Source organism: Melanotaenia boesemani, chromosome 9 (assembly GCF_017639745.1).
Source record: "Melanotaenia boesemani isolate fMelBoe1 chromosome 9, fMelBoe1.pri, whole genome shotgun sequence".
Lineage (NCBI taxonomy): Eukaryota > Metazoa > Chordata > Actinopteri > Atheriniformes > Melanotaeniidae > Melanotaenia > Melanotaenia boesemani.
Window position 1 is genome coordinate 31,270,945 of NC_055690.1, and position 21,668 is coordinate 31,292,612.

The 21,668-nt window shown below is 40.8% G+C and overlaps 1 protein-coding gene across 3 annotated transcripts; it reads left to right on the plus strand.

Annotated features, from left to right (window-relative positions):
• Positions 1 to 5,154: 5,154 nt before the first annotated feature.
• farsb (phenylalanyl-tRNA synthetase subunit beta) lies at positions 5,155 to 21,584 on the plus strand. Of its 3 annotated transcripts, none has more exons than XR_006011516.1 (18): positions 5,155 to 5,265; positions 5,654 to 5,709; positions 5,820 to 5,974; positions 6,097 to 6,169; positions 6,253 to 6,368; positions 8,997 to 9,147; positions 9,231 to 9,339; positions 9,502 to 9,572; positions 9,652 to 9,713; positions 10,155 to 10,206; positions 10,313 to 10,374; positions 10,495 to 10,702; positions 10,796 to 10,876; positions 10,975 to 11,067; positions 11,501 to 11,618; positions 11,919 to 12,071; positions 20,326 to 20,533; positions 20,714 to 20,854. XR_006011516.1 is itself a non-coding variant. In XM_041994564.1 (18 exons), the coding sequence occupies exons 1-18, from the start codon at positions 5,208 to 5,210 to the stop codon at positions 21,474 to 21,476; spliced, it is 2,529 nt and encodes an 842-aa protein (XP_041850498.1). In that variant the 5' UTR covers positions 5,155 to 5,207; the 3' UTR covers positions 21,477 to 21,584. The 3 variants fall into 3 exon arrangements, 2 of the variants coding, with proteins under 2 accessions (XP_041850498.1, XP_041850499.1); XM_041994564.1 differs by having other exon boundaries at positions 20,326 to 20,473; positions 20,714 to 21,584; XM_041994565.1 differs by lacking the exons at positions 5,155 to 5,265; positions 5,654 to 5,709; positions 5,820 to 5,974; ... (11 more) ...; positions 11,501 to 11,618; positions 11,919 to 12,071 and having other exon boundaries at positions 20,371 to 20,533; positions 20,714 to 21,584.
• Positions 21,585 to 21,668: the final 84 nt, after the last annotated feature.

Genomic DNA, 21,668 nt, shown 5'->3' on the forward strand with positions numbered 1-21,668 from the left:
GAAGGCACGCGCTCGTCGTGCTGTTGTGGAGGGAGGGGAACTCTGCTCTGTGATTGGACTGGTGGAGGTGGCGCGTGCGAAGGGCAGGATGAAGGAGGTCCTCGAGGTGACTGAATGGGGTTACTGACGGTCATAAGGAATTAGAAGCCACACGTGCGCGCACATACACATTACGGTCAGGCCTTTAAGTTATTTTCAACAGTTCTTAAACTAGCAATGTTTTTATTTCCCCATTTTAGTTGAGAAAATGGAAAAAAAATTACACAAGTTATTTCTGTTTAGCCTCACACTGAACACACTCTGTTGTCTCTTCACAGAATCAGCCATTATTTTCAGCAGCTTGTGCAGAATTCTTCTCTGGACAATCAGCTCTATTGGCTCCAGAATTATCCTCTGCACAGAACCAGGCCAGTTTTCTCTTTAAGTTTCTGACTCTGATGCCGCTGCCACAACAGATGCTGCGAAACCGATAGCACTTTCCACAACAGGCTTATACAATATATGCAACATCTTGGTGAAGATATTGACTGGAACCTTTTTTTAATCAGAGGGTCCAACAAACGAATAAACTTCCAGAGATCAAGCAGTAAAGCTCTGAGGACACATAATAATAATAATAATAATAAAAATAACAACAACAATGATAATAGTAATAATTGTTTTTTGTTGACCCAAGATTAATACCAAAAATCCCCCCAAAAATTAATAATTAATAAAAGAGGTAAACTAATATAAACTATGCTCAAAAAAGGTAAATTAACAAATCAAAACACCTCCAAGTGGCACATGGTACAGTCTGACAAGCCATCGCCCATATTTAACGCTCCTCAACCCTTTGCTCCACCATGGATGGTTCTCTGACAAGCTCTGCACAAGTCTGCTAATGAGCCATTCATTTGAATCAGGTGTGTTGCAACAGGAAGACATCTAAGATCTTCAGGATAGTGGGTCTTCATGACCAGGGTTGGGGACCACTGATTTAAGGGACTTACTCTGAATTACACTTCCTTTAACAGTTCCTTCCTACGACCAGAAGAGGGCACTATGAAGACACCAGTCTGGTTTTTTAAGAGCGGAGTGCAGATGAAAAATAGCCATTAGGCTGAGTCTGGCACATTTACAGTAATGTCTGTTAATGTACATTGTCCCAGTAAAATAAACCAATAAAACAAAACACAGAAACATAAGAAAAGGATCAGCTCAAACCTGAATAGGGTTTGTTTTTGCATCTCTTGTGTTTTCCGAATGGATTAGTAGTGTGTTTAAGTTCATTACATCGGCTGTCTTTGTTCTAAACCCTTAAATTTGAGGAGAGCAAGCCATACAGCTGCTGGATGTGAGCCAAACTATTCTTGTAAGAGATTTGCCCTAAAAAGCTGTTTCTGTTTGCGGTTGCTCATCGATGCCAACACCATCCCTTTTACATTGGAGAGCTTGTAGACAATCAGTGACATTTTGGTGCAGACATTGAATGATCACTGCTTCCATTAAAAGTAGAGTCTGCTCTGTCCCTTCTTGTAGATGCCTCTGTTTTGCAGAGTCTGGTCTGCTCTTGCTGAATTCCGAGGTACTTTTATTATTCCACCATCTTCCCCTCTTTTTCCAGGATGTAGGTCATTGTTTTTGTTTTCTCTTTTTCCTCCTGAAGTGATCAATCATCTGTTTTGTTTTGTTTGTGTTCAAGATGAGGTGATTTTTTTCTACACCATCTCAAAAACTGACTGATCAGTTCTCTGTACCATATAACATTGATTATGTGATTCAGCTGAGACATGTAATTTCACATTGATTTAAATGCGAGCATCTGAAATGCAAATTTATTTTGTTTTGTTTTGTACTGGGCATGTGGGCAGAGGCAGGAGGCATGTGCATTAGATATAGGCTGTTGATAATCCAAAACATGGGTGTAAACTCTGGTCCTTGATAACCGCTATCCGACAGGGTTTTGTTGTTCCCCTGCTCCAACACACCTGATTCAAATAAAATGGATGCAACAGCTTCTTGTCAACTTCCTCACAATGGCCGGCTAATTACAGTCAGGTGTTTTGGAGCAGGGAAACAACAAAAATCTCCAGGATAGTGGCCCTCGAAGACTGTTACAAAGGCAGAAGGAATCAACTGATGGTGACAGCAGATGTTCAAGTAGTACAGATAAAAAAAAAAACACTCATTGATTTCAGGGTAAGTAATAAGCAGCAAAAGTAGACACACTTACCGAGGAAGCTGTTCTCAGATGTTATTGTTCTATTGTTCGTTTGGATTTACTGAGTTACATAAATCCAAAGATTCCTTTTGGCCGTTATTGCTTCCATTCAGTCACCAGTGCCCAGTTTGTGATATTCTGCCAAAATTAAAACAAAAGTTCAGGCAAATCTCAGGCTGACATGGTGTTCACTGTCCAAAGATTTGCCCTGCTCTTCCTGATTGGCTAATATGTTGACTCTGCCAAGTTTTATTGGTTGAAAGGCTCCTCAAATAAAACTGGATTGAGGAGTCTAAATGGTACTACAACAAAATACACGTGGATGTTTTTCTCCTCTCATTTTTCCAGTTGACGGAAATCTGTCGTTTTGACTGAAAACTTTAATCCCTGCAGTCGTCTTAACTGATGGTATTTGACAGTGAGGAACGTGTTAGTCAGTTAAAATGACTGCCACGTGGCTGAAACATCTATTTTCCTCTATATTTCTCATTACAAGAGAGGAAACTTGTATTCTGACAGTATCATGCAAGGCTAGGAAATTTGATACTGTCTGAGGTGCTGTGGTCATCCATGGAGAAGAGGAAAAGGTACGAAAAATGAGGGTTTGGGGAAGGTTATATGAAGGTCACAATTGTAACTCTCGACGAACGTTGGTGGATAGTTTGCTGACTGTTAACTGCGACCTTTGGTGAACGTCAGCGGAACTTTAGAAAAATTTCCATGACGACATCCAGGCAACGTCAACTGAGCATTGCGACTAATGTTGCTGCAACCACAAGTCAAATCCTGTTTACAGGTCAAATTGCAATATTTTAAGGTGCACTAACCCTTTAATTAAGGGCAGTAAATGTTTGTACCATTTGTTACAATCACGTGAGGTGGCACCTTGGGTGTCAAATGAGATTTCAGAGGTCTCCAGTGCCACCCTGGTCACCTCTCTAGCTCTGTTCCTGGGATGAAGCTCACACACTCCCTGAACCTGGACTTTCGCATCATATCTCTACAGTTTTAGCGTGCACCTCAGTTATGGATCTTAGAGTTCTGAAGACCTCGGTGGAACAGCTATGGGATTCTACAGCAGGTCTTCAGCCTGAGTCTGGAGCTCCTGGAGCTGATTATGCAAAAGCGGCTCAGCATATTGGATGCCACACACACTTTACATGACACAGTCAGGAAACAGTTTGTGCAGTGAGAGGCTGCTTCAGCAATACTGCAACAAGAAAACAGTAGTGTTATAGGCTACACGGTGATCTTTCTCTGTCACACACACATTCATACAAACTGCAGGGTTGTGTGGTAGTCAGCTCTGTCTCCTCACAACATGAAGGTTGCTGGTTCTAATCTCAGGTGGTTCTTTCTGTGTGGAGTTTGCATGTTCTCCCTATGCATCTGTGGCTTCTTTCCAGGTTCTCCAGCTTCCTCCCACAGTCCAAAAACATGATGGTGGTTCTTCACTGACTATAAAAGTAAGTGTGAGTGATTGTTTGCCTCATTTGTCTCTGTAATGAACTGGTGAAGGTGTCCAGATACACTTGCCTCTCTGCTGACAGCAGCCGGGATAGGTGACCCTTAATTGGATTAAGTGGCTATCGAAAGTGAATAGACACATTCACGTGACAAAGATGTGTGGGGTATTTGCAGTGAGAATTTCTGAAGTCTGATGTTTGCAAAACAATGTTTTCAGTATAATGTTTGCAGTGTGATGTCTGCAGTGTGACTTACGATATAGTTACACATGATAATACAGTGATATAACAAAGTGAATGACTCTCCTTTGGCAGAGTTGCTGCAGAATTACTGTAGAAAAACAATGAAATAGTGAAATACTCCTCACTGTCGGCTGTTACTCCTAGTGATATTCTCACTTTTCATTCTGTCCACTCCATTCTCTGATGATGAGGAGAATTTGGTTAATTCTTTCATGATGGGAATGTATCAGTTATCAGTTCAACCACCAAGCTTTCAAACATATTGAGGACCTTTTTTAAATTTCTGTGTTAAATCTTATCTGCTGGAGAAACCATCCAGCTTCTTGTCTACATAAATCATCTTATAAACATGACTGAAATATTTAAGATATCTTGATATAATTTAAAGTTTTGGATTTCAATCTTTCTGCTAAACCCTTAGTTATTGTTTCTCATATGTCATTGATAGCTTGTGTCTCAGCAGCAGTGCAGTAGAGTAAAATAACTTGAGCACAAAGGCAGTATGAATCGGAAGGTGTGCAAAATGTAAGTAAAACATCTCTTCATACATAATCGAATAACAATAATGATAATAATAATAATAACAGAAAACAATAATAACACTAATTTCTTTCTTTCTTTCTTTCTTTCTTTCTTTCTTTCTTTCTTTCTTTCTTTCTTTCTTTCTTTCTTTCTTTCTTTCTTTCTTTCTTTCTTTCTTTCTTTCTTTCTTTCTTTCTTTCTTTCTTTCTTTCTTTCTTTCTTTCTTCCTTCCTTCCTTCCTTCCTTCCTTCCTTTGAATAAGCGGTTTAGACAAAGAATAAATAAAGGAATGAATTTTCATTATGGCCTCTTTCAATGATGTGATGCTGCTTACTTGAAAGTCTCACTCTCACTCTCACTCTCTGTTAAAATGCAATATAAAAAGTAATAATTAAAGTTATTACAAGTGAAATAAAAACGTCAGCGTGCCTTACGCTGTTTCTCTCATTTAAATATATGTTCGCGTATATTCTTTGTAATTACAATGAAAATATGATTTAAAAATAAAATAAAATAAAATAAAACAAAATTAAATTAAATTAAATTAAATTAAATTAAATAAATTTCGTTTAATCCACTGTAAGTATAATTTAGAATCCTGAATTAAATTTATATACGTGTACATATGTATTTAATTAAATGACAATGACAAGCATAATTTTCCGGAGACGAGTGCGTGATGGTGCCTGACTGCAGAGTCAGGCAGCGCTCTGGACAGCTGTAGCCGTTATGGGGTCCTTTTCTCGTTGAGCTGGGAAGGATTATCAGCCAACATGCCGACTGTCGGAGTGAAACAGGAACTTCTGTTCAAGGCTCTGGGCAAAACCTACAGTAAGTCATATTTACGACTACAAGTCAAGTCATAGACAAACTGTCTGTTTTACTTCCATCGAGGGATTTTGGTTTTAAGAGAGGAAATAAGTCAGAATATTGACGGAGCTTGCTGCCTGACAGTTAGCATACCGGGGTGAATGCTAACTTCAACAAGCTAACAGGATTTATTGCGGTTGTCTTGAATGAAAAGTTAAGTGTTTTAGATCATTTGTCACCATATGATAATTTTTACATTGGTGATGTTTTGCTGATGTGTGGTAGTTCTCTTATGTCGGTGTTGTTGCATCATTTCCCCTGACTGCAAACAGGCAGAAGGCAGCAACTGATAGTCGCTTAACTGTTTATAAACCTGGATTATTAATGATGTCTGTTTCATTTTTTTCAGCTGACGAAGAGTTTGACGAGCTGTGCTTTGAGTTTGGCCTGGAGCTGGATGAAATAGTAAGTAAATTACTTTTAATTAGATCAACCCAAGAGCTTTTTAGTTTGTAAAACTTGTTTAAAGTACATTGTGGTTTTCTGTCTGAACAATTACTCGGCCACCATCACAGACCTCAGAAAAGGAGATCATCAGCAAAGAGCAGGGCGACTGCAAGGCGTCAGGTGCATCTGACGTCATTCTGTACAAGATTGACGTACCTGCCAACCGCTATGACCTGCTGTGTCTGGAGGGGCTGGTTCGTGGTCTGCAAGTCTTCAAGAATAAGTGAGTCTTATACTCTGTAGAACTTTTGGCCACACTTTAATTCTACAAATTTGATTTTGGATGATGTTTATTGAAATCAATGAAACTTCACAGCTAACACTGAGATTAAATCTGCGTTTCAGGTTGGAGGCACCTCGCTACAGACGTGTGCGTCCAGCCAGTGGAGGCCCTCAGAGATTAATCATCACTAAGGAGGTGTGTAGAAAACTTTTTAACCCTGTCCAATTTGTTTTCCTGAAGCTATTCAGCTGGCAGTTACTGATGTTTGTTCTGTGCAGACGGCAGCGGTACGACCCCACGCTGTGGCAGCCGTGTTGAGGAACATCACCTTCACACAAGAGCGCTATGACAGTTTTATCGAGCTGCAGGAGAAGCTACATCAGAACATCTGCAGGTCAGTGCAGATCAAACATAAGGCATTTTTGTTACTACAGAAATGACTATCTGTCACTTCTGTGACGTGTGTTTCAGGTAGTGATGTTATGATTGAGCTCGTCTACGCGACTGTATCGACCTTATGACGCAGAAGTGTTGCAAGAGCTGTTGTAATATGTTGCTTCAGCATGTCAAAAGTCACATGACCACATCAACTGGGACTTTGTTGCGTTGGACGTGCATCAAACACGAGTTGAACTGCTTCATGGGGATTTGAAACGTGTGGTCTCGTCAATGTCCAAATACTTTATAAGCAGTTTTAACCCTTTACATTAACACTTTATAGATTCAGTAACACAGTCACTAAATTGTTACATAGTAGGGCTGCACGATATATCGTTAAAAAATCGCGATCTCGATTCGCTTATATACGTGATTTCATTTCTACACACACCAATTCTCAAGCATTTTATTTTGTGAGCATCACAAACAAACACTCCTAATTTCCTCCCGGATTTTTTCAAGCGTCCCCAAACGCAGCACTGCAGTTGCCTCCCCCCTCAACCAATGATAAAGTGCCATTACAACACGGATTCAGTAGAGGAAACCCACCTGCAGTCAAGTGTTTGCAAAGAAAAGTGAATGACAGTGAAAGTGGAGCAAAGTCTGTGGTAAGGAGGTTTAAATGCATAGCGATGAAAACCCAAGTGGTAGTGGCGAGAGACACCCCCTCACCCAAACCAGACTTGTACCCAAAAAATGTTGCATTCAGCAGCAGTGTGGAAGTATTTTGGATTTAAAGTGGACATATCATCCTTCCTTTTCACATGTAAATCATTAATTTTGGGTCTATATAAAGTAGAACCACTCACTGACCCCTCATTCAGACAAAGTCTTTCTGCAAATCCATCTGGCGGAGGTTGCTGAAGCACTCGTCCTTGAAGTGCTTCATGCAAACATAAAGGACTTTTCTCACTGATGTTGGTACATTTCCGTGAAAAATTAAAACCAACCAGGCACTTCGAAGAGGCTCTGATGCCGGGGGGAGATGTAAGGGATTCTGTGGGTTAATACACCCAACAACCGCACATTTTGACTTGTCTACTGGTAACTTTGGAATAACTAAACGTGGAGAAAAAGAAAAGAAAAATAAAAAAAAAAATGGTGGATTGACATACATAGCAGACCCACAGCAAATACTGTGACGTAATAGATAAGAAAATGTAATAGCGAATAGAGAAGACTAAACAGACTAAGAAATATGACCCAAAAAGAGTATAAAGATATATACACAGCATCAGGAGAGAAAGTATTTAAATTTTCTGCATTGATAAACACTATTAGTGCACATAAACATGTATTTACTGGCTAAAAAAAGTGGATTTTTCATTATATATCCCCTTTAAGCCAGATGATGACAAACAGTGTGAATTGCATAGTAAAGTGTGCTTTGACCTTGTTACAACACCGCAAAGCAACACCACAAAGGCAATCACCTTAAACGTCGCCACAAAGCAATATATATATATATATACTGAACAAGGTTTAGTGTAGCCATAGATATATACCCATGTCATTTTAACAGCAAGCTAAAGACTCACCTGTTTAAGAAGTATTGCCGCACTTAGCTTAACTCTTCTACTCGTCCGATTGAGTTAGAAAGATTTGTCCAGCTTTTGACAAAACTCAGCACTGAATCAACTGTGTGCACTTATGCCCAAGATGTTATTGTGATATAAAATTATGATCTTGCATTTAAACAAAGGACTATTATGGAGAGGAAAGGAGGGGGGAAAAGCACTATCTCTAGCACTACATGACAGCACCTGGGTCCAACTGGACTCACAGCAGTGTAACTACCATTTAATTATGACGTCCCATCCTGTTTAAATTCTTGCTTGTGTTCTTACTCTCAGATGTAAGTTGCTTTGGAGAAAAGCATTTGCCAAATGACTGTAGAATAGAATAGAATAGAATAGAATAGGTCACATCACATGCAACCTCATTCTTGTGCTTTCTGTTAATTTCTGTAACTGAGTGCAGAGCCAAAGTTTCAGGTCTGTCCTATTGGTCTTGAGAGTTACCAGCTTCTTGAACTGAATGTTGAGACATGATCGGCACATATTCCAGCTCCTTAAAATTGTTTGATGCTCCATGTTTGGTCCTGCTATGTTATATTAAGAGTTTGTGCATTATAATAGTTAATTTAATGAGGAAAATTCCACTGAAATTTGAAAAATAGCCAGCCAATCATACAAATTGGACAGCATGAATGGATTACTAAATCATTAAATCAGAAGATAATATCACAGATCATAAAATTTCAAAGTTAGATCAAGCAGAAGTTGTACATCATAATGTGTCTGCCTCTTAGATTTGATTTGAATTAATTCAGGAGGACCAACTTATTTAATTTAATGCTATTTTGAAGCTGACACCATGCAAAGGGAGCAGCAGGGTCTGGGACCAGATGGCAGGAATTAAACCTGGGAATAAAACTGTGAAAACTGCAGAAAACTTCCGTTTGACTGTAGTTTGCAGAGGTGACCTGCATCAGAGCCAGTAAAACTGCTTATTTTACAGTGTAATTTATGAGTGATGTTGTCATCTGATGTAACCGAGGTTGGCTCTGACTGTGTTTATGCAGGAAAAGGAGTCTGGTGGCCATCGGGACCCATGACCTCGACACCATTTCCGGACCTTTCACATACACAGCCAAACCCCCCGGAGATATCAGCTTCAAGCCACTCAACCAGACCAAAGAGTACACTGCAACCCAGCTCATGAGCCTGTACAAGGTGACCAGCAGACAGTTGCATGTTGGTCCAGTGTATCTCGTGTGAGCAGTGCTGACCCGGTGTTATTGTTCTGGTTCCTACAGACTGACAGTCACCTGAAGCATTATCTCCACATTATCGAGGACAAACCTGTGTACCCGATCATCTATGACAGCAATGGTGTAGTCCTGTCTATGCCTCCGATCATCAATGGTGAGGACAGGATCTTTATCCTGGTTTCTGCTCCACACTTCATCAGAGTGTGACAAACTTCTGAACTTCTGATCCTCTTTTCATGTAGAAAACAGAAGTTTTCAGTTTGAGAAAATGAAAAGACAAAAGATTAGCTTGTACAAAATAATGTTGTTTTTACAGGGGATCATTCAAAGATCAGCCTGCAGACGAAAAATGTCTTCATCGAGTGTACGGCCACAGACCTGACCAAGGTATAAAGGAGAAAAGTCATCTAAAATTTTGAAATCTCACCATGAATAAAATACTGAAACCTGACCATGTTCCCTGCAGGCAAAGATTGTGTTGGACATGATGGTGACCATGTTCAGCGAGTATTGTTCTCAGCCATTCACGTAAGTCACCTCTGTCTCACTCTGACAGAAGATGGGATGTTAAAAATTCAGATAATTGCAAACATGTCTACTCTATGTTGCTGTGTTTGTTAAGTAAACAGGTGGCTCTTGTAGGATGGAAAGCGTTAGTTTGACTTTCTCCTGCATCCTGTGAGATCTGCTTTCCATCACATCAGTTCATCGTTTAAAAGCTTTTTGCTGCAGTCTAACTTAAGATTCAAAGATCGGGCCATTTCTCCGTAATGTCATTAACTTTGTGTTGATGCTGTTGACCTCTGCTCTGACATCTCTATAAATGCTTGTAAGATCTGGAATTTGTCTCATGGACTCCATATGATTTAATTTTCTTCAAATTTCAGCAGCATACTTGCTTTTATCATTCAGGTTGGGCCAGATTGTTGCGGTGAAGGTGATGGTTTCTTTCTTCCTGCTGTTTTTCAGGGTGGAGGAGGCAGAGGTGGTGTACCCAGATGGGAAGACCTGCATATATCCTGTACTGTATCATCTCACACACTTTTAGATATGTTAGTTTTTTTTCTTCGTTTTGTTTTTTTAACGTCTCCTGACTTCCTGCTGATGTTGACTTGTTTGTTGTTCAGGAACTGGCCTACAGGAAGGAGAAGCTGTCTGGAGAGTTCATCAACAGAAAAGTTGGCATCAAGTGAGTCTTTTAGATCCAAAGAAATTTAAAATATTTATGTTGAGTAATTTTCGGTCATGATTCAGTTGATGATTAGGGTTCAGAATGAAGAAAGTTTTTCTTTGTTCCTCCTTGTGACAGCGAATCCACTGACAAAATCGCTCAGCTGCTAACCCGGATGTGTCTCCGCTCTCAAGCCACCGGTGTTGCTGATGAGATCGAGGTGGAGATCCCGCCCACCCGTTCAGACGTCATCCACGCCTGTGACATCATGGAAGATGCTGCCATTGCCTACGGTTTCAACAACATCACCCGTACCACGCCTCGCACCTACACGGTAGCCAACCAGGTGCCTGGCTTTGCTTCCTTACTGCATTACTGCAGCTTAATGTTGTTATGTTTCATCTGGGGAGGATTTTACTTCCAGTGTTTTCATTCACAGTTCCCTCTGAACAAACTGACTGAGCTGCTGAGACAAGACCTGGCAGCTGCAGGATTCACTGAGGCCCTCAACTTTGCTCTGGTGAAGCATCATGAAGACACGCATACAGAAAATCCCTACTTGGTTTCTTTTTTCTTGTCTTTTAATGTAAGAAATGTGTCCCTCTGCTCTCCCTGCAGTGTTCTCAAGAAGATATAGCAGACAAGCTTAGGAAGAAGATGTCAGAGACCAGAGCGGTTCATATTTCCAATCCCAAGACCGCTGAATTCCAGGTAATGACCAACACAAAAGAGACTAAGTTTAGTCCATAACCGATGTGAAAAATTAGTCACATTCTTAGAATAATGTCTAATTATTCAATGTTCAATTCAATGTTTCTCAATCCAGGTCCTTGGGACCCACTGTCCTGCATGTCTTAGACGTGTTCCTACTCCAGCACCTGATTCAAATTAATGAACTTCCTCATCAAGTTCTTTGCAGCATGTTAACAAGCCATTCATTTAATTCAGGTGTGTTAAAGTAGGGTTACTTCTAAAACATGCAGGGCAGGGGGTCCGGAGTTCCTGGATTGAGAAACACTGGTCTAAAGCTTTGAAAGTTATGAGGATGAAGTCAGTTTTGGAAAAGTCAAATTACAAACCATTCTTCCAGCAGAGGGCACTCCCTCCCTCTGTTTCCATCCTGACAGTAGTTTTTCACCACCAGGTGGCGCGCACCACCCTGTTGCCAGGCCTGCTGAAAACTGTGGCTGCCAACAGGAAAATGCCCCTTCCCCTCAAACTGTTTGAGATATCGGACATTGTGCTGAAGGAGGAGACCAAAGGTTTGCCTCTGCATGGGTGAAATGATGGAAGAATCCAGAGTTCTGCTCCATTTATCTAAAACCATGTTACTGCTCTGATATTTTATGGGTGTATATTAAAAATAATGATTTAAACACCGACTTATCTCCTTGTTAAATATGAGAGACAAACATCATTCAGTAAATCTGATTAACCAGATTATTTCTGTAAACATAAACAAATTAGTGAAAAGGATCATGTCAATCATTTCTGAGGGTTTAGATCATCAGTAAGTTCATGAGACAGCGCTGTTTTAATGCCCTCTCTCTCATTTCCATCAGATGTTGGGGCGATGAACAGCCGCCGTTTCTGTGCCATTTACTACAACAAGAGTCCAGGTTTCGAGGTGATCCACGGCCTGTTGGACCGGACCATGCAGCTACTGGACGTGAAGGCAGCACCGGGAGAAGGATACCACATCCAGGCTTCAGATGGTGAGGAGGATGGGCAGGGTGGGGGCTGGGAATCAACAACCAGTAGAAAATCCCAACAACAGATTTCATATATCTACAAGCTGGTGGAGAATAATCTGCCTCAGGGGAGGTTAAAAGGCAGGTTTTGTTCAGATTACATAAATCCAGTCTGTGATTGGTCCTGCTGTGTTTGTGAGCAGAGCATCATGCACCCTGCTGAGGGGGGCACAGTTTTCATGAGACTTATATGCACCATATAATTTAAGCTCCAAATTGGCTTTGAAAGAGCTTTTTAATCTGCATTGTATATTTTTTTGAGCTCAACTCACTTTGGGTGATAATCTGTTTTGTCTTTGTTCAATAGAAGAAATTCTGGAGCATCTGGTTGTTCAATTGTTGTTCAACCAGGTGAACTAATGAACAGGAAAAGGAAAGCAAAACAGAAGGAAAGGAACTACAAAAATAAAACAGGAAAACAGAACTAGACGTGACAGGACTACAAAAACCTAAATCAAAACCCACAGATCAGAAAAATACTTAAAGTAGCAGAAGTCAAAAGCAGCACAGCTTTAGTGTCGTCAAAAAATACACAGACAATGTGAAAAGAGTGAAGTTGGAACCCTGGATTACCTGTTGTGCTGCAGGTGACTGATGTGACAGGTGTATAGGAAGGAGTCTCTGCAGCTCTTTTCTCACCATCTAACAGACAGATCTGATTCATCATGTTTTTCCTGAGTCTGTGCAGCTTGTTTGTGTCTCTGAGCTGAACTTTAAAGGGTTTAATGCAAACAGGAGATCGCTGAGAAAGTGATGATTTTAAAGGCAGCAGAGACTTGTTCAACTTTACAAGGTCATGATAAAACATACTGAAGTACACCGTTCATCCTCGGCCTGAACTATATGGATAAAAAATGTAATTCTGACTTTTTGGACCAATATTGCGATTTGATCAGTGTTCATCAAGAAATATATTTTCTTTATTAGATGGAGGATTACCACATGAGATGACACCAGCATATAAAGTGCTCTATATTCTAACAAAAATGAGACATGAATGGCGTCACTTACCAACTGCAAGATGCCTTGTCCTTGTAGTAAAAACTAAACAGTCTGATGTTATTTATCTGGTTTATACCACAACTACTCATTTCTCTCTACACGATTTCTGAATCACACATGACAGAGTTTCACACTAATGCCACACACACACGCGCGTACATACAGACAGTTGTGTGCACGTGTAGGCAGGCCAACACCAACACGTAGAGAATGAAGGTTGGAAAATATGAGGCCTCATTCACCCAAAAATCAGACAGATACGGAAAACTTCACGTCCATCACGAAGACGTAGCTGAACAAGCCAAATCTACCATCATTGTACATACTAAAATAAAATAAGTGCACCATAAACAGATGTGCAGATGTGGCAATAACAGAAATAAATGACAGTACTGTATTATGAGTCATTTGTGCCCATACAAACCAAGTTAACAGTAGTACAAGTTGTGTATGTAATGTATGAACTGAACATATACCAGTGTTGTCTATGACTGGTTAACGATATCCATCCTTGTACAGTACATCACTATGATCACTCAGAGACAGAAAGGTGGCTTCCACAAGCTTTTTATTTGCAGAAAATGTAAAACATGGTTTGTTTTTAAAGTAAAAGCCTAACTTAATTTTGAGTTGATTTAAATTAGAGATATCTACATTAGAGAAAAGCTTTTCACCAATCCACATTCCCAAATACTTTTAGGAAGACACCCTTTCAGTCAGTTAAAAGCAGGATAGGAGGTGTTTTCCAGGAGCATTTTTTCTTACATTGCTTAAAATCCCCTTCACACCCCAATTCCAGCCAATTAATGAAATGCTCCTAATACAAAAAAAAAAAAAAAAAAATGTAGTCACCCATGGAACGGACAGGTATGAAAAAAACAATCATTTTACCGACCCTTTCTAAAAGATTTATAGGTAAATTGTCTATCAAACTCAACTGCCATTTGTCCCTCTCCCTCAACCCCTCTGTTTGTGCCCCTCTTCATGCACGAGTCACACACCCTCTGAGGCTTGGAGCACTTGTAGAGGCAACAAAGCGAAAGCCAGAGCGTAGTTCGCTTCTTACATCAAAAAATGGTACACACTTAAACCTAAGGGACATTATAGCAGTAAAGGTGCCTATATTAGGTCGGAAAAGAAAAACTAGAGGCTGCTTCCAAGAACAAAAGCTGAAGGAGAGCGGGGCAAGAGCAGAGTGTTAGGGGATCGATGCTGCCTAGCGCTCGTGAACCCTCCGGAACAAGCACTGCACATTTGTGTGTTGGAGGCGTGGCTTCAGAGGGGAAGTCTTAAGAAAGGTGTCTGGATTTTTGAATTGTGTATTTTCAAAATGTAGCTTGCTCGAACCGTTTTTCCAGGATCTCCTACCCTACCTTTAAAATTTATTCAGCTTCTCTTTGAATTAAAAATTTTAGTATCAGTTCAAATCTAAATAAACTAAAGACCTGCAGAGAAACTCTGGACAATGATGATCTCACCTCTTTTAAGGGTTTTTTTTTTTTTTTTTTTATTGTCTCACCCACATTCAGCAGTTACATCATGTCACCTCATTAACTCAGGATCGCAGAGTCGCCTCTCCTTCAGTTTATGTGGGAAACTGGATGTTTTTCCTGTCATCAGTTTGATGTACAAAAATCTAAACTTGTCTTATCAGCTTCACTGAGTTTTAAGGATGAAATGGGTCTGAGTCATCAGAACTGGAACTTTCTTTATTACCTTTATTCTTTATTAAAGTGCAGAGTTTTATTCATGGCTCTCTCAGTAATATCTCAGAGGAAGGTCTCACAGGTTGATCTGGATGCATCTCGGCCTACATTTTCCCCAAATAGACATGATTACTCTCCATCCTGTCTACTCTTGTTTCCGTCTTCCCTTGGTCTGCATGCTCCAAGGTCACAGTGTAGGGTATCCTCCTGCCTCTGCAGATCAATGAGCTCAAGTATCAGCGGCTGAGAACAAAGAGGGTGGAAGAATAGATGTAACCAGAAAAAGACGGGAGGGTGAAATAGTGACAGCTGAAAGATTATAACATGAGGGAGAGTGCACGAGAGTCATGTCAGCAGTGCTGAGACAGCAGCCATCTGACAGGCACACATACTCAAGAGCTGAGCTGAAATGGACTTGGTGTGCTCTAACACACACTCAGCCCGTCGTCTTCCCCTAATTTTTCCACACACTCTGTTCCATTAGCTAGACCAACCCTCCACCTACATATGTCAGCGTGTCCTTAACCCTGTTATGAGGTCATGACCTGCTTTGCGAGTAGCTGACACGTGTTGTCAGGACATGTCCATCAGCCCGGTCAGCAATGAGGGGGTGTGGCCAAAAGAGTCAGAAGACACTTATCAGGCAGATGTTGATTTTTCACCTAAAAGCTGTGTCCAATGGAGGGTCTCAGACCGGAGATGGTGGTAATGTGATGTTTTGTTTTTGTCAGTAATCAACCTTGCATGTTTTAGGGTTAGCTTTGGAAGTGTGGCTTTTTGGGAGAATATCTGACACACGGAGGCAGTGATGAGTCGCTAGATTTGATGTAAACAGTCGGTTCAAACTTTTCAGTTTTCGTGTGTGGAAAAAAAAGCTGCTTTTTTATAATTTCTAGTTTAAGTTTAATGTTGCAGTAAATGAACAAACTGTGTCTGAAGACTTTACAGCTCACCTGTTAACGGAAATTACAGGAAACAATTCACGGTAAAAACATTGTGCTCTGTGATGAGTGTGTTCTCTGTCAGCACCACACTAGAGCTCAACAATGAATCATTTTTAAATCAAAATCACAACTGTTGCAACTGGCAAAACAGAAATGATTGCGATTCATTTTTATGTTACACAGAACCTGATCTAGGTTTCAAACCCGTAGCTATCCTACGCTCAGCTGTGAAGTTATGTTCAAGCCTCATCACGGACTAATTTCCCTTATTGTAACGCAGAGACAAAAAAAACAAAACAAAAAAAAACTAGGAAAAACTTTTGCCATTTCTTAGTAGACATGGACAAACATCATAGCCGAATCATCACTGCCTGTCTGCATAGTGTTTATTGTATATTGTAAACAAAATAGCTTTAAAACCATAGAAACAACATCCCCGTCTGTGGGAAGAAATGGGCACACTTGTCTCATAATCATTTTATCTAGTATTTTTCTAAACCTGGGCGTTTCAATAGTCGACAGGGAAGCATGTCTCCTACAATGAACCCTGCAACTAGCTTGCTAACGGCCTGCGTATGCACAGAATCTGGTGCTAGAACAGGGAAACTGCTTTATTTCTACAGGTGTCGAAGCAATCTCTGCTTTCTCATGCATTCTTTATTTCAGCTAAAAAATAACTCAATTAGTGATCTTTTAGAAAATAATAAACGTTTTAACAATCTTTTTTTTATTAACATTTGTGATGGAGATCAAATCCTTTCTCACTCCTAAAATTTTGCAACTGTGCTTCAGATCTTTCTTTTTTTTTTAAAATAAATATTAGCTGTATTTGAATGCGTGAACTAACCGGGGATGTTTGCTTGGCTTCAAACTCAGCAGAAATGAATTCTTTCTTCTTCACCCATCTTTGGGGAGGAACACAAGCGATTTCCGCGTGGCTTTTTAAGAAATGTGTTGTCACCATATGTGGTTAAAAGAGGGCGTTTCTGACAAAAAAAGACCATGAACGAGCACGTGCAAGAAAATGTGGGGTTTATCAACAGCCGTTTACTTCCTAATGTGTGGATGACTGGCCTCCACATGTTGGATAAATACAGATTTTTTTATTTGTTGTACTTAGGAGCATTCTAAATTTCAGTCGGATGAAATTTAGGACAGTTTCTTCGTATAAATGGGGACCCAGGTGGTTTCATTGGTTGCATATCAGAAATCATGTGTATGAATTCTGATCAAATCAACAAATTCAACAGAATGATGGTCGAGATTCACAAAGTAGACCTGAATTCAGATGCACAGAGGAAATCTGTGGGTGTGTGACATGTTAATTTTACTGCTGAACTGCACATGTGCAGGATGTCAATTGTTCAGTTTGACACATACACACAGTGGTTTTGTTCAGAAGAAAATACAGCAGTTGTACTCATTTAATGGCATGCTGATGCTGAGCTTTAAAAAGCCAAACAAATCTCATCTTTTAGCTTCTTCTGATAAAACCAGCAGGAATTGTCAGATTTCATGTATCTGTTCCTCTTATCTTCACTTCAGTTAGGTGAATTATGCAGTTCCAATTTACTAAAGTTCCCTGAATGCCTCTCACACAGTCATTGATGCTGTGGAAGCAGCTTTTAGCCAAAATATGAAAAGTGCCCATTTTACTGACTATTGATCTTCATTGGGCTGCCAGACACACACACACACACACAGACACACTGAGTCAGATGTAATATGATGAGCTCAGAAACACCTAAAAAAACCAAACAAATCAGAAATCATCCATAAATGAAGCATCTCATACTTGCTGCTTGCAGGATGAAGTGGCTTTTAGTTTTTCTTCGAAACCGGTCAAAATCCTGGTTTTGGTTGGATCCAGTTTTTGTTGCAGATGAGCTGGAAGTTGGAGGAGAGTGGGTGGAAAGTTTCCGGGCTTTTCATTGACTGATCAGTTATTTAAGATATACCAGAGCTATTTATATGGTTGCCATGGCATCCCGCTTATAGTGATTCAGGTGACGTGCAAACCAACTTGGGCACATTCCAGCAGTTTGACGTTTCCGAACAGACACGGAGCAGCTGGACTCGGCAGCATCCTCACTCCTCTTGTTCATGGAGGCTGTGGGCTCTGGAAACCATTAGAAAGGCAGTGTGGGAAAAATTAGGGAATGATGGGAAAGTGCTCTGTGTAGGAAGGGTTGTGTTGCCATAGCAATCCCTGTATCTTATCTTTTTCTGACAAGTCTGTGAAGGCTTTTGCTTCAGCTTGACAGGAGTCTGCTGGTTTCAGTGGTGATGGAGGTCTAGATTGGTTCTGGTAATTAGAGAAAGAAAACTCGGTCATGGTCAAATGGTCCAATATTACTAATGTTAAGAACTTGAAATGTTGTCGCATTAACTGTCCTTTTTTCTGTCCCATCAGGGCTCATTGTTAAACAGAAACCATTTTTACTCTGCATGTTGTAGTAGTGAGGTTCTGGTTTAGATTTTGATTAGTTTTGGACCAACAGATGGAGAAGTAATTGCTGATGATGAATGTGGGTGAACAAATGACAATGAAAAGCAGCACAGCATCACCCACGCTGTACGCCTGACTCAGTCTGTGATAGGAACACCAAACATGTTCTGGAAAAATCAAATCCACTTCAAACAAATGTAGCAGTTGGGAAGCAAAATCCAGAACCATGATGCTTCATTCAGGAGTTTTGGACCTTCATTTATCAGATGGATAGCACACTTACAATCGTGCAAGAGCAGAAGATACATTTTACGCTATTTAACAATACTCTGAAACAATATACATTTTTACAATATACAAAACATAAAATCGCTTTAAATCAACATAAAATCTGTTATGTTATTTTTTTTAAAAAAAGGAATCTTTTCACTGCACACAGACGTCGTATCTGCAACTGGAGGACAAAACCAAACAGAACTGTTTGGATGTTGTATTTTAATCCCTTAAAGCTCTTTGGCAAACCCCGGTTAGTTCTGTAGAAATAAAGACGTGACTTGAACACACACATCACTGCAGCTCTTTTCTGTTTGATTTCAGCTTGATGTTGCATTGTTCCAGAGAAATAAATGGATCCCAGAGAAAAGACCCCATCCAGCATGGATGGTGTAATCCAGCTCAGTGAGGGTCAGGAAATGTCTGACAGGTCTCTTATCTCATGTTGGTGACAGAAACTCACTGGGATATTCACTGGAATACTTTCTATCCAGTTAGTCTAGCTCGGTAACACAGGTCTCAGATCACAGCCGAAATCTAACAAGAATTCTTTTGGGATTTAGAATCTGATCAGAAGTCACCGTGATCTCACCAAACAAATCAGTTTTCTGAAGATAAACTCGCAGCAAAGTCGGAAAAATTTTTCCACAACACCAGATCAGTGATAAGTTCTCACCTGTCTGTCACAGGTGTCTGTTGCAAGTTTTGAAACTAGCTAAGCTACATGTGTATCTATAAAAATAATAAAAAAAGATCATTAATTACGTTTCTGAGATAAAAATGCATGTGGATGCTGAGACTTCCTTCAGTGAAACCTGCAAAGATGTTTGCAGTTTCTGTTTTCTACCACCAGTTCAAATGGTCTGAGCTGTTCTTATATTTAGGAACAGTTTAAGTAGAAGTTGGTAAATTTCACATTTCATGTGAAAATGTTCTTATGCACTTGATATGCACAAATCTGTGTATAAGCGTGGTTGAACAAAACAGGGCCCTGGATTGTTGAAGGAGAAGTCGGGATCTGATTAATTACAAGCAATTATGTGGGAATGTAAGAAAAACATGAGAACAGCACTGTCCACTTTACAGCTTCTGCTAATTTCTCCAAGGAAACCACACAAACCAGGTGTCACATGAAAGCAGAGACTGCTGATTACAAAGATGTCAGTCTCGCTGTGGGACAAAACTCGCGTCTTTTGATTTGAAGTTTGATTCCAGCTCTAAAAACTGCTAATGTGTCCTACGACTCTGGCTTTATTTGAAATAAATCATGAATGTCCTGCTAGTTTCCATGGAGATGAAGGGGGTTACATGGTGAAGTCAGCACTCTTCCTATCATAGGCTATCTTGGGCTTCATTTCTTTCTGGATCCTCATGGTGTTTCTGAATTGAATGTGGGGGCTATCCCTGGATTCTGACTGTTGATAGAGGTGTCCACCATCAGCTTCGGCCGATGGTTTGCTAAGATATTTACCTATGTAACACCTCTATTAAAACATCTGGAAAACTGCTCAGGTTCACATTTTTACCTTTTACTATATCACAGTTCTTCATTTGACATTACTATGCTAGTTCCTAGGTCTACCTTACTAATTCCTAGATGAACTGGGCTGCTATCCTCTGGTTTTCACTGAAAGTAATGTGGTTTACTTTTAGCTGGAAATAACCATTTGCATTTTCTACTGTGTTCCAGGTGAATTAATCTGACACAGTAACACATATCCTGATTCTGGTACTTCTGTAGTAATCTCACATGTCAGCTTTCTTTTGGGTTTGTCATTTCAGACATATATAAAAAAAGGCCTCATGAAGATGAAGGTTGATATTTTTTTTGTATTTCTTTCCAGATTCCACTTTCTTCCCCGGGCGCTGTGCTGAGATCTTCGTCTGTGGAAAGAGTGTTGGGCGTCTTGGAGTCCTCCACCCGGACGTTGTCAACCGCTTCGAGCTCACCATGCCCTGCTCTGCCCTGGAGATGGACATCGAGCCCTTCCTGTGATTTCACCTTCCTAAACCTCTTCCACAGCAGGCTAATTCAGAGATGATCTATACGGAGTGTGTAGTGAAAGTGTGATGTGTGTGAAAGAGTGAAGGCGTTTCAGGATGTGGAGATGTTTTATATCTGTAATGAGGATGGAAAAATTAAAAGGTTACCTCAGTGTGTGTGCATGCCTGCTCTTACTTTAGGCCGTACTTCTTGTCGTGACTCATTACCTGTTGCTTTGACTCTTTCAGTGGCCACACTGCTGAAACCCTCCTCACACACGACGTTCCCATGCAGGAATTCATCACACACAAGTTTCCCACGCAGGCCCCGCCCCCCTACCTTCGCTCCACAAAAACTGTGTTTGGTGACATGAACACACACACGGGCCTCAAAGCTCTCAATGTTTTCCTGGCAGACAGAAGCTACATAGAGGGCTTCATGGCGTCCCAAGCAGACACCGCCATGTTCGACGCCATCCCCTCTCCTCCCACGCACACCTTCTGCCACGTCAGGCGCTGGTACAACCACATCCAGTCGTTCCAGCTGGAGAGAGCTTATCTCCCATCAGCCAGCAGCAAGTTTGTACTCCCCCTCACTCCCCCCACTTCCACTAACAACACCAGCGATGATGAAATCGACCTTTTTGGCTCAGACGATGAGGCCGAGAGCGAGGAGGCGGCCAAAATCAAGGAGCAGCGCCTTGCTGAGTATGCCGCCAAGAAATCCAAGAAGCCTGTGCTTGTGGCCAAGTCCTCCATCCTCCTGGACGTGAAGCCCTGGGACGATGAGACGGACATGGCCAAGCTGGAGGAGTGCGTCCGCAGCATCAGCATGGACGGGCTGCTGTGGGGGCAGTCCAAGCTGGTCCCGGTGGGCTACGGCATCAAGAAGCTCCAGATTGGTTGTGTGGTGGAGGATGATAAGGTGGGGACGGATCAGCTGGAGGAAGCCATCACTGCCTTCGAGGAGCATGTTCAGTCTGTGGACGTAGCTGCCTTCAATAAGATCTGATGTTTGTAACCGTTCAGAAGTTTTTCCTACAAACTCAGGTGCTTCACGTAGAAAAGACTCCTCATCCTTTCATATAAACCAATCTTTAAATAAAGCTGTTCTAACTTCTGACTTGTGCCTTGAAGCTTTCTCTAGACTATCTTATCAGCAGGAAACAGTGTTTCTGTTGGAGCTTTAGTGGACTTCCATCTG

Excerpts from the sequence above, each read along its gene's own strand:
- farsb (XM_041994564.1), top strand. The coding sequence starts at position 5,208 with ATGCCGACTGTCGGAGTGAAACAGGAACTTCTGTTCAAGGCTCTGGGC. Across the intron at positions 10,877-10,974 it reads AGGCCCTCAACTTTGCTCTG|TGTTCTCAAGAAGATATAGC; the intron begins GTGAAGCATCAT and ends CTCTCCCTGCAG. Across the intron at positions 11,619-11,918 it reads GCTGAAGGAGGAGACCAAAG|ATGTTGGGGCGATGAACAGC; the intron begins GTTTGCCTCTGC and ends CATTTCCATCAG.